The following is an 11,351-nucleotide window of genomic DNA, read 5'->3' as shown; positions in this document are numbered from 1 at the left end:
CTTGATGAGATAATTTCTGTGTTATGGTAGCATTTACAAAACGTGGGGAAGATAGAGACGACTTGTACCGGGTGCTGTGTGACGCAGTAGGTGACAATCATGTCCCCAAAGGCTTTCATTTTTAAATTAGGACAGGCAGAGCAATGGGGCCCTGCAAAGGGAGCAGAGCAGTCATGCTGGGATTATGTGGTCATGGCAGAGATTCACTCATGCACAATTTAGGAGTTTTCATTTGCAAAGAGGCTGCAAAGGAAGACAGGGGAGGCATCAGAACAGCTCGGGGACCCTGGCATAGACCTTGTGCTGTTGAAAAGCTCTGAGGTTCTGGTGGATGCAGATGAGCAACGGAAATCTGAAAAGGCTGAGGACCTGACATCCTACCCTGAGGCACAGAGGAGATAAATAATAAAGGACTTTTTAGAGCAGAACACTAAATGTCCCCAAAGTTAACTGAAAAGTCGGTGTTGTGCCCAGCCCACAGGTGGGGCTGGCTCTGATGTTGTTCTGCAAAAATGCAGAGGTTGGTGCGCTAGAGGCCTTACGGTCTGGTGCTGCTACACTTGAATAACACATAAAGAAGCAAAGCAGAGCCTTTGAGCTTAGCGGGCAAGAAGAGGAGATTCCTTCCCCTCCCCAGGTCAGTGCTGGCACATGCAGCTCCCCACACTGACTACAGCTTCACACTGTGGAGTGGAAGTGGCCTCAGTCCCCTGAGACTGCCCCTGGTAATACCTTTATCACACAGTCTGCTTGTTTGCTTGCAGGAACATCATAGTTTGTCCTTTCAAATGGTCTGTCTTGATACCTCAGAGAAGATTTATGTCTGTTTCTGACACATTTTCTTGACTGATACTCTTCTGTACAGCAAACATAAGGATAGTAAAACATGCTATCTTGGACAGGATGGAAATAAAATCTCTCCTGAATTTTGGGAAGGTTGGCTGTGTCTTTGAAACACACAGCTAGCAGTCTTGTCCTCTACACTTTGTGTGGACTTTTGAGTTATTCTAAACAATAATGTAATAGCAATCACATTATGTGATGCTTTGCTGTTGAGTTTCAATATCAGAAATTATTTGTTTCATCTCAGATGCTCTGTCTAGAACTAGAAGCACATGCTGCAGTGTTTTGGTTATTTATAGGCTGGGATGAAGCAGCACTAAAAGCATTAGAGGCCATCAGAGATACAACTACTCAAAGCAGGCTCAAGGGAGACCACTGAGTGGTTGCTACTACAACAGGCAGCAGACCTGTGAAATACCTGATCAGAAGATGGGGATGCAAGGACTTTGCAGGAGTCTCAGACACAGTAGACAAGCAGAGGGGTGTACTGGCAGTTACTGTCCTCACAAACACATGAGGCTCAGGAAATCACAGAATCACAGAATGTCAGGGACTGGAAGGGACCTGGAAAGCTCATCCAGTCCAATCCCCCTGCCGGAGCAGGAACACCCAGATGAGGTTACACAGGAAGGTGTCCAGCCGGGTTTGAATGTCTGCAGAGAAGGAGACTCCATAACTCCCCTGGGCAGCCTGTTCCAGTGTCTGTTACCCTCACTGAGAAGAAGTTTCTTCTCATATTTAAATGGAAACTCCTGTGTTCCAGTTTGTACCCATTGCCCCTTGTCCTACTATTGGTTGTCACCGAGAAAAGCCTGGCTTCATCCTCATGACACCCACTCTTTACATATTTATAAACATTAATGAGGTCTCCTCTTCTCCAAGCTGAAGATCCCCAGCTCCCTCAGCCTTTCCTCGTAAGGAAAATGCTTCACTCCCTTAATAATCTTTGTTGCCCTATGCTGGACCCTCTCCAGCAGTTCCCTGTCCTTCTGGAACTGAGGGGCCAGAACTGGACACAATATTCCAGGTGTGGTCTCAGAAACGCTCAGAACGAGCCACACTTCAGAACTGGAAGGGCACTGAGGGAGAACTTAAGGCACAGCAGTCACAGCTGCTTTTCTTGCTCCTGCTCTTCCCAAAGTGTTTGCTTACGGCTTTTGCCGTGTGAGGGGACACAAAGGGCTGCTCCTGTGCATCAGCTGAGCTGCTGACAGCGACGAACCTGTCCCAGAACGGGTTGATTATAAATGGCAGGAATGACTCCCGCAGAGACACAGGCAGGATGCTTTGTATCCAGCAAGTTCTGTTACCTTTCAGGAGTAAAACAAAAGTGAGAGAGCGAAAAAAAAAAGAAGCAAAGTACAAATAAACGCGACAAATACAGCTCTCCGCTTCCCCAGGTGCGCACACCTCGGAGCTGGGGAGGGGACAGTGGGGCCCAGTCCCCCCGGCCTTCCCGCCCGCACACCACACCCCGCGAGCTGGGGCCGCCCCACCCCCGGGGCAGCGAGCGCGTCACGGTGGCCGGCCGCGGGCTCCCTCCCGCAGGGGCTGGTTTTGGGGGGAACGTCCCACCCGCCGGTTGCCGTGGCGACGGGGATGGGGGCGGCGGCGCCCCCTGTCGGCCGGCGTGGGGAGGCGATGGCAGCGAGGCGGGGTGCCCCGCCCCGCCCCGTGTGGCCCCGCCCCGGCCGGTGTGGCCCCGCCCCTCTCCCCTCACGGGGCGGCTCCGCCCTCGCTCACGGCGTCGCTGTCTCGCCCTCCCGCCCCGTGGCCGCGGGGCGGCATGAGGAGAGCCGGGGGTGGCTGGAGGGGCAGCAGCTGAGGCGCGGCTGCCGCCGCCATGTCGCTGCTATGCGTGCGAGGTGAGCGGGGCGGTAGCGCGGGGGGCCGGACTCCCGCGGGGAGCGGCGGGGGGCCACGGCCCGCTTGGGTGGAGCCGGGGTGGCCGGTGCCGGGAGCGCCTCGGGCCGGGCCGGGCGCTGGCCGGTCACGCTCTGCCGCCCCGGGGGTCTCCTGCCTCGCCTGTGCGGAGAGGCGTGGGGCGAAGCCGCCGAGCCCCCAGAGGAAAGGCCGAGCCAGGCACCTGCCCCCAAAGTTGTCACTCGGGCACCTGAGCGGGGGACTCGGGGTTTTGCCGGGTTTGGGTCCGTCCGGTTCTGGATTAACGAGTTCTGCCTCTCGGAAACGGGCGTCCCGGTGACCTCCCGGCCGAGCCGCGGCGCTGGGGCCGGGGGAGCCACGGCTGGCAGCGTCGGGCTGTGCTGCCCGCCCGGGGCGGCCGGGGCCGCTGTGGGGTCGGGGGGCGCGGCAGCAGGTGCGGTGTCGCGGAGCTGCCGTCCCGCCTGGTGCCGAGAGCCCGGGAGCGAGGAGGAGCCGCGTTTGACTTTCGCAGTTGGTTTGGACACGAGTTGAAACGGTGCCGCTCAGCGAAACTGTGCTCGCAGGAAACAGGTTGCTGTCGCTGATTCGAATGCTGCAGCTTTCCCTCTGCGTGTACTCACCTAGAACATGTGTTATTATTTCAGATGCATTACTGATTGTCTTCTCATCTTGCAGTCAAGCTCCCCTCCGGTGCTGAACAGTTTACAGAACGGCAGCACTTTCTCATGCGAGCTGGATTATAGTGCTAGCAGCTTGCTCCGTATCTCTGATTTTCAATTGCTTGCTCTCTTGTGCCAAAAAGAAAAAAAAAAAAAACAAACAACAAAAATCCCTGGAGAAAACCATCTGCCAGGACTCACGCTTCTGGGATGTGTCTGCTGTCAGCGTTCTGCGCTGAACGCTGTGGTCACAGGGTGTCCCCGAACGCCAGCCGTGCCCTGAGGCTTAAAAGTATGGTTTTAATGTTCTCAGCTACTTTGCCAGGTATGATAAAAAAAACAGGCACTGGTGTGCTGCTGACAGTTTAGTTCTTCTTTCGCTCACATCGGTTGATTTGATAACAGCTCTTCATCCAGCTGTTAGTCATCTTTTCGAATCAAAATCCTTGCATTGATGATGGTGTTAATAAAAAGATGCCAGGAGCGTATCTTGAGGGTGTGTTATTTTGGGGAGAGCGCTGTTCTTGTAGGAAAGTATTTTTAAATTATTTTTCAGCCCTTTAATAAACACCTGTTTGTTTAAGGAGTCAGGAAAGACGTACAAGTGCGAAGTTTATCTTTAAAATGTTTTTGCAGTTCTGTGTAAACTGTGAAGCACACACAGCATCTCTGGTAGGCTTGTCTAGTTTATTTTGAAGGCTTTGCCAAAGTGTCTTTATTGAAGCTGATTGTTACTCGCTCAGGGATGCTCACATGTTACAGATGATTCTTCATTCTTTTGGTGGTTCATCCTCAAAACATTCTCAGGCTGTCCTTTGAAGAAATGAGGTTTTGATGCCACTTGGAGCTGTGTTAAAGATGTATTATGCCCCGTCTACTAAGAGTAGTGAAGCAATACACACTGGATGACTGAGTTACTGACACTGTCTTGCCTCTTCAGAGTGTCAGTTCTTGATCTGTAGAGTCTCTGGACAAAAGCATTTCAGCAGCCTGGACTGATGTGCTTTCGCGTTTGGCTTACTCTGGTTATGTGCGAAGAGCTAAAGAATAAACTTGAGGTGGCTGGTGACCGTGTGTGCTGGAAAGTTATTGTGAAAATTATAGCTTTAATTTCCATGTGCTGTACTAAGACCATAGAAAATACCAGCAGTAATTCAGGTAGATGATACTGACCCGCTTTATTATAAAAATGCACACTATAGTCAGTTTTGCTAAACATGAAAAAACATGCTTTCTGCAGTAATTATGACTGAAACAGTGAGCTGATCTGATCTCAGGAGTGTGAACCATTAAACATAAAATTGAAGTAGAGCAGTCTGGAAAACAAAACAGATACCAGGAGCTGAGATAAAATAACAGCTTTTGGGGCAAGCCAGAGAAAGGTCTATTAACTGTCACTATTAAAAAAAAAAGTGACACTTTTCTTGCATTTTACCTTTCCACTGAAATGAACTAATCTTGCTGAGCAAGTAGTGCAGCTATTAATACAAAAATTGGAAAAGCTGCTTCTTGTTCTGTAAAAAATGGTGCACCATAACGTTGCGTAATAATGTGGAGTTGGATGCCATAGACCTGGGATTAAAAAAGAAAGACAAGAAAAAACCCTGTGAAATAATTGTAGGCGACTGAGGCACTGTTAGTAACCTCTGAATTGCAGTTTAACAGATAAAGGGAGATGTAGAAAAAGCCTTTTAGTGGCAGTGTAACAAGAAGCCTGGCAGACAGATAGTGTTGTAATTCATTGATTTATTCCCCCCCAGAATTACACACAGTAATAGTATTTTAATTCATGGCTAATCTAAAACAGTGCGCACCAAATGTGTCTGAGTGTTGCCTTTGTTCATGAAAGAGCAGGCAACATACATGGCTTCTTGATCTCATGTTTAGTAGTGCATTGCTTTTACATTTTCCTCTTGGAGAATAAATGAGTGGTGTTGTTTGTATTGTGTGTTTTTTTTTTTTTTTAAATTTTCCTTTTTTCTTTTTTTTTTTTTTCCCCCCAAATCATTGAGCTATATCTGCCATAGAAGCACCTGACAGAAAATCTAAGCTCAGGGGAATTGTTGAGCCTGGGCTCACCTGCAAATATTCAGAGGATGTGTGAAGTGAGCCAGTGGTAATAGGCTGTTGTAGCAGCAAATTGAGGGGTTCTTTAGAAAGAGGAAAATATGCAGAGGATGCAGGTGAAGTGAAGGAGAAAACAAATCCTGAATATTATATGATTGAGGCTTTTAGAGGAGACTTCTTCATGTTTTCATTCTGCTGCTTAAGTGCAAAAGAGATTGCATATACTCCTGTTTAGAGCAGCTGTGTCTGGATTATGTCTGATAATCTTCTCTTGGCATAGTTTGCTTTATTAGTTTGCATTTAGTTTTGTATTTGTGGAAATCGCACATATTAAATAAAACTAATCTCAGTGAAGCAGTCTAGTTTTCCCATCGGTCTCGCATTGTTAACTTTCTCAGCCTTCTCTTGTAAGTCTTGATTTTACCTCAGATCTCGACTTAATTAGATTTCTTCTGGCCTTTCCTGTCTTCTGACTTTACAGATAGAAACAACTGCTGTCTCAGCACAGCTTGCAAGGGTCATAGTAAAGGAGGACCCTGCTGAGGCTAGATCACTTGGTTGTGGGTGCTCTGTCATCAGTTCCTTTGCTCTACATTGTTGTCCCGAGACACACTTTAGACCCTTTCACTTTCCCACTTTTATTACATCTTGCTATCTCAGGATAGTGATGGCTCTCTTCTAGTTTTCCTTCGCTCTGCTTTATAACAGCCCATGCTGTGTCTTCAGTGCTGTTGTGTTCCTTGCTTCTTGACCTACCTTATCCATCTGATAATTACAGTATAAAAACAGTGTCTCTTTGTCTCATATGTTGCCTGTCCTGGACGCTGTATGAAATGCTGCCTGAAATGCATTGCTGTTGCAAGGATATTGGCAGTGGGGACCTTCCCCCATCACTGTGCACAGTACCTGGCTTAGTCCCATGAGGGCACAGTGCTTTTATCTGATGTGCTTTTGTCTTGGGGCCTGGTCTGCATTATCTGGATGAGATTTGGCTGCCTGAGGTATGTAGGAAGTTGAGTTAGGTGGTCTCTTCTGGTCTTACACTCTACAATTTTTGAAGTGACTGCTGTGTGAAATGACACTGTCTTGAGACTAGGAATGTTATTTTTTGGCCTATTGTTTATCTTGCTGCTGCTCTGAAGAGTTGGAAGGCTTATCTGGTGACATTTTTGGTTTGTCAGAATATCTGGAATGCTGGTTAGTGAACTTAACTAAACATTTTGCTGTCTTGCCAGCAAAATTTGGGTTCCAGTATTTGTCCACCAAATTGAACTCTGTTGACATCCAAGTAAAAGACGCAAACAGGGAAAGTGGAAATGAGTGTTAACGGCAACAGAAATGAAACTATGTTCGTCTTGTGGAATACTTAGAAATATCCATAACTGTAAGTCTAGTAGTCAATTGTCAGGCCTTTTTATTTGTGCTCAAGGGACTTTTTTTACCTCCATGTGATGCAATAGCCCCAACTTACCTTGGTGTTCTCTCTACGGCTGAATGCAGTGCCTCCAGGTGAAGGTCTCTAGCTGGAACTCCCTGCATTGCACACTTGTAAATAGTACACTTAGCAATAGGGTATTTGTGTAGCTGTGTTGTGGCAGTATTCTGAAATGATCGCAGAATTGAAAGAAAACCAAACAAACAACCTGTCTGTCTCTGTGTTGATCAAAATGGAAAAGAATTGGCCTCTAAAAGCAGTAGCAGAAGTACAGGTTATACAGCTATAAATAGAATGCTTGATAAAGAATTTGCTGTATAAGTTTTATAAACTTCTTTTCTGTAGCTGCAATTAGTCGGGAAGCTACCAGTGTGTGTGGTGTTGGAACAAAATAAAATGCATCAGGAACTTGTATAATAACAGTGAAAGAAAAGAGTCTGTGCTACTAAAGGAGCTTCTTTGCATTGAGTCTTAGGGTTTGTGAAGTAGTAATTAGTGGCTTTACTGGAGAGAAAACTTTTAAACTTTCAAGCTTCTTCTGTTGTTAAACAATATGAATCTTTTAAACCTGGCTTGTGGTAGTCATTTATTTTCCTGTTTCAAAACCTTGCTCTTTCAGCTGTATACACTTTGTTGCAAAAGTTTCAACAGTGTGGATTGTTTGTTTTAAATATTTAGGGACTAAGAACTACTTGAAACCTCTCCGTAATTTTCAGTGGGATGAAAGAAATGCACAGAGGTTGCTTCCTGAATCTGAACAGTGCCTGGTTTCTTCTTGCTCACTTGGTGTCCCCTCAGTTGACTCCTACAGTTTGGGAAATGCCAGTTCAAACGTATTAAAGTTGTTATTAACATGTGGTTCTAGTATGCACCGAACCGCTGGGTTTAATCCAAATGCTAAAAGATTCTTATTTTGAACTATAACAGGCTGAGAGCTAGTTGCAATTTACACAATGGCATATAAAGTCCAAGCAAATGAAACTGCTTTTTTAAATCCAGAACATTACTTCAGATATTTGACTTGGAGGCATGTGAAATGAATATGTCTGATGGCAAATGATCCTCTTATAGATTTCCTTTGAAATTTCTTTGTCTTTTTTTTTTAATGCTTTGCGATCAACTTTTCCGCGATGTTTTGAGGAATAGTTTAATCAGTTGCTGAAAGCCATTATCAATGCTCTTCCAAGAGAGTTTAAACAGGAGTGATGTGCCTTGTAACTCCTGTTTTTTCATTCAGATAATTCATTGTGTGGTCTTACAAACAGGCTGGGAGCCACTGTGAGGGTGTGTAGCATCTTACATTGCTCTGCCTACAGTTTTGGTAGGTTAAAGCTCACTAGTACCTGGCATTTTCTTCATGTCTAAATGTATGAAAGCAACTTGCTATTCCCATCTCTTGTTAGAAAGGAGGACTTATGGAGTCTATAGTTTTAAAAGTTTCTCATTAGCATTTGAATTTGTTGTTCTTTGCAGTCTTTATTTCTTGACTGTACTCCTGAAATTTCCATAGAAATGAAAATTGGATTTAATATTCTTGTGTTGATCTCATCATCATTAAATAGAGAACTAAAATCTGCTTTATTTCTATCTGTGCATGCATTAGCCATCTTTGCCAAGGACTTTCCTGAAATAATGTTTTGCTTGTCTACTCTGACCTGTAATATTTGGCAGATGCTTTCTGTGACACAAATACCTATTCTATAGGTATATCCTGGGTGTTCGCATCAGATCTCTCCACATTTAGCAGGATTTCAGATGGATTGTCTTTTCTCTTATGCCTTCCTAATACTCGACTGGGCTGCTGTGCATAATGCTTCTTTTATTATCTGCCTTTTTGCTGGCTTCTGTGTCCTGCTTGGTTTTTTATAAATGGCAAGTGCATCTAGGAGTGAAAACGCTGACACACGGCGGACATTAATTCTGGTATTTGGGAAACCCCACTAATCATGACTGGTCTCTCAAGTGGTTAATCATTACTCTGTTGTATATCTCAATTCTGCGTATTAGATCTGTGTAGCTAAGTCTTTCCAAGCCAGTGTTGAGTAGTAAGCATGATTTTTTCAGGACTTTAACTCCTTACCTATTGATTGCTGTATTAGTTTTCTTTCAGCCATCTGTCTGATGTGTTCAGTGGTCTGTAGGTAACTTGTCCTTCAACTCTGCCCTGAGTGTCACCACAAGTGTCACACTCTGCTCTCCTTGGAGCCTGTTTTCTGATATCTCAGGATGCATTTGAAACAAATGTCACTGGGTTACAGACTTTTTCACTGACATCTGAGTGCCAGTTACCTAGACCTTATTTTTATTATTTGCATCTTGGATGTTTAATGTCATCTTCACTTGCTGATGGGCTGGAAAGTACATGGTCACACAGGTACGTGCTTCTGCCCGAGCACAGGGCAAATGTTTATTGGATGCCTGTTGCTTCTTTATCATTAACAGTTAAGTCAATGAATGGGATGGCAGGGCAATTTGGTGGTTTTTTTCTCTAATATAATTAAGATTTTTTTTTTTGTTATATGTAACTCTCTCATTTCCCTCTACATCTAACTACTTATACCTAGAGCCACCCAACCTGTGCTGATACTGTTTATTTCTTGTACATATACTGTAGTTTATATCTCTTTGGAGTGGAGTGGACTTCACCTGTCCTCCTTCTTTGAGGAATAGTGGCTTTGTATCCCTTAGAAAACTCTTAATTAACAATTCCTGTGTCTGACATCTCAAGTTTGGTTCAAAATTTATTCTTCCCTGTCAATTTGCTAATAACTATTGCCAGGTTTATTAAATTAGCTGCCTTTGAATTGTCTGTTCTGTATTGCTAGGGATGTTCTTGTGATCGAATTGCATACTACTGCAGGTAACTTTTAAATGATTGCTTTGTAGAAGTAAATCACAGTGGGGATCCAAAATAGTTGTTCTCCTGTTTAACACTTTTTGAGTTGGGGTGCTATTTACAAGTTTTAAAAGAATTTTAAAAGTACTGGCAGACAAATGAACTCTCCAGCTTTTCTCTGTTTAACTATTTTTATAGGACTAATACTGTCTTCTGTGACTTCACAGATTCCAGTTAAATATATTATGGAATACGCTATGAACATCTATATTTCTAGTTCTGCTGGGAAGAAAGCTTCAAGTTTAATCCAGATTTTTTTCTAAACTGGTTGATAGTTTAATGAAAAGATGGAAGTAAGGTTTACTTGGCATATCATAAAAAGCTGAGATGCCCGCCTCCTGTGTCAAACTTTCAAGACAGATTCCTTAATGTCCTTTTCGGTTGTTTTCCCCCATTATTTACTTTGAATAATTTAATAATTACTCTTGTAACTAACAAACAACACATTTGAGTATTTATCGATATCAGAGACTTTTTACTTCTTGTGCAGCATGAAGTTCAAGAGAGCAGTGGTGGCTATGGGATCAAGTTAGATGACGACAAGTCCTCAGCTGAGAAATTCTTTTGACTGATGTTGAGATAACTTTGTAAGCACTGTGTCATGTCATGGATTAATGTCTTGCTGTTGTGGAAGGTGGCCAGGAACTGGAGCATGATGCTGGCAGGTGTGCTGTCTCTCTGACAGCTGTGTGAGGGCATATTAAAAGTGAAAGGGAACACTGCCAGCTAATGGTTGTGACTTGGTTTGTGTCCCCCCTAGCACACTGCTCTTGAGTGTTGATACGTTCACTCTTTTGTCAGATGAGTTGGGGTGGGATTTGGAAAGAACTGCAAGGGAATTGAGTACCTGCATTCAACGTGGAAGCATACATTCAGAGACCTTAAGTCTAAGGAAATTGAGTGTGGAGAGAAAACTAAATTGAGGTGTTGTCAGGTATATATATGCCTCATCCCGTTTGTTCACAGGATTTACTTTTGCTAGTCGGGCTTGAATTTGTAAAGGTCTTAACATTACTGGTCATGGTGCACGGGCTAGAAACTGTGTTAAAGGGGTTTAAAACTGATTTTGTGCTCTTTTTTTGCTTGCCTGTATCTGGGGAGTTGGGGCACTTAGAAACATAAAGAAGGTACGATCTTTCAACAACTGTGCACTGATCTCAGACTCCTGGTGCTCTTCCTTGCAGCTGAACATCCTGTATGACTGGAAAGTGAATTGGACTGGAATGGCATGTCTGATGAGGGATAAATGGAGGCGTCTTGTTCGAGATAATCTCTAGCCTAAAACTGTTGGCGAGTTTTAAAAGAAGTTTGGCTTCCAGCCTTGACCGTGTCCCTTTAAGGAATACTGGTTTTAACCTTATTACTGAAAGCTTCTGTGACTTAACTCTCTTAATTCTTTACAGCTAAATGCTTTGCTGAACAGACGCCAGCATTTCCACCGTGGAGACATAGTTACTAGGTATAAAATAACTGCAGAATTACACTTCTGAGTGTTGGTACACTCTGCTTATTTCCTCAGCTTTGTCCAATATTGTAATACTCAGTTTAAAATACAAAATAATAATAA

General features: G+C 44.3%; 1 protein-coding gene across 1 annotated transcript in view; it reads left to right on the top strand.

The window, feature by feature from the left end:
* Positions 1 to 2,686: 2,686 nt before the first annotated feature.
* Positions 2,687 to 11,351, top strand: part of LOC308052116 (protein unc-13 homolog B-like) — a gene marked incomplete at its 5' end in the record, with an annotated part of 218,768 nt that continues 210,103 nt past the window's right edge. The window contains one exon of the mRNA XM_080362904.1: positions 2,687 to 2,708. Coding sequence (XP_080219030.1) covers positions 2,687 to 2,708 — 22 coding nt within the window. The remainder of the gene's footprint in view (positions 2,709 to 11,351) is intronic.

The sequence above is a fragment of the Nesoenas mayeri genome, assembly GCF_963082525.1.
Source record: "Nesoenas mayeri genome assembly, chromosome: Z".
NCBI classification, from domain to species: domain Eukaryota; kingdom Metazoa; phylum Chordata; class Aves; order Columbiformes; family Columbidae; genus Nesoenas; species Nesoenas mayeri.
Note: the sequence above shows the minus strand (reverse complement) of the source record. Positions and strands in the feature narration are given on the sequence as shown.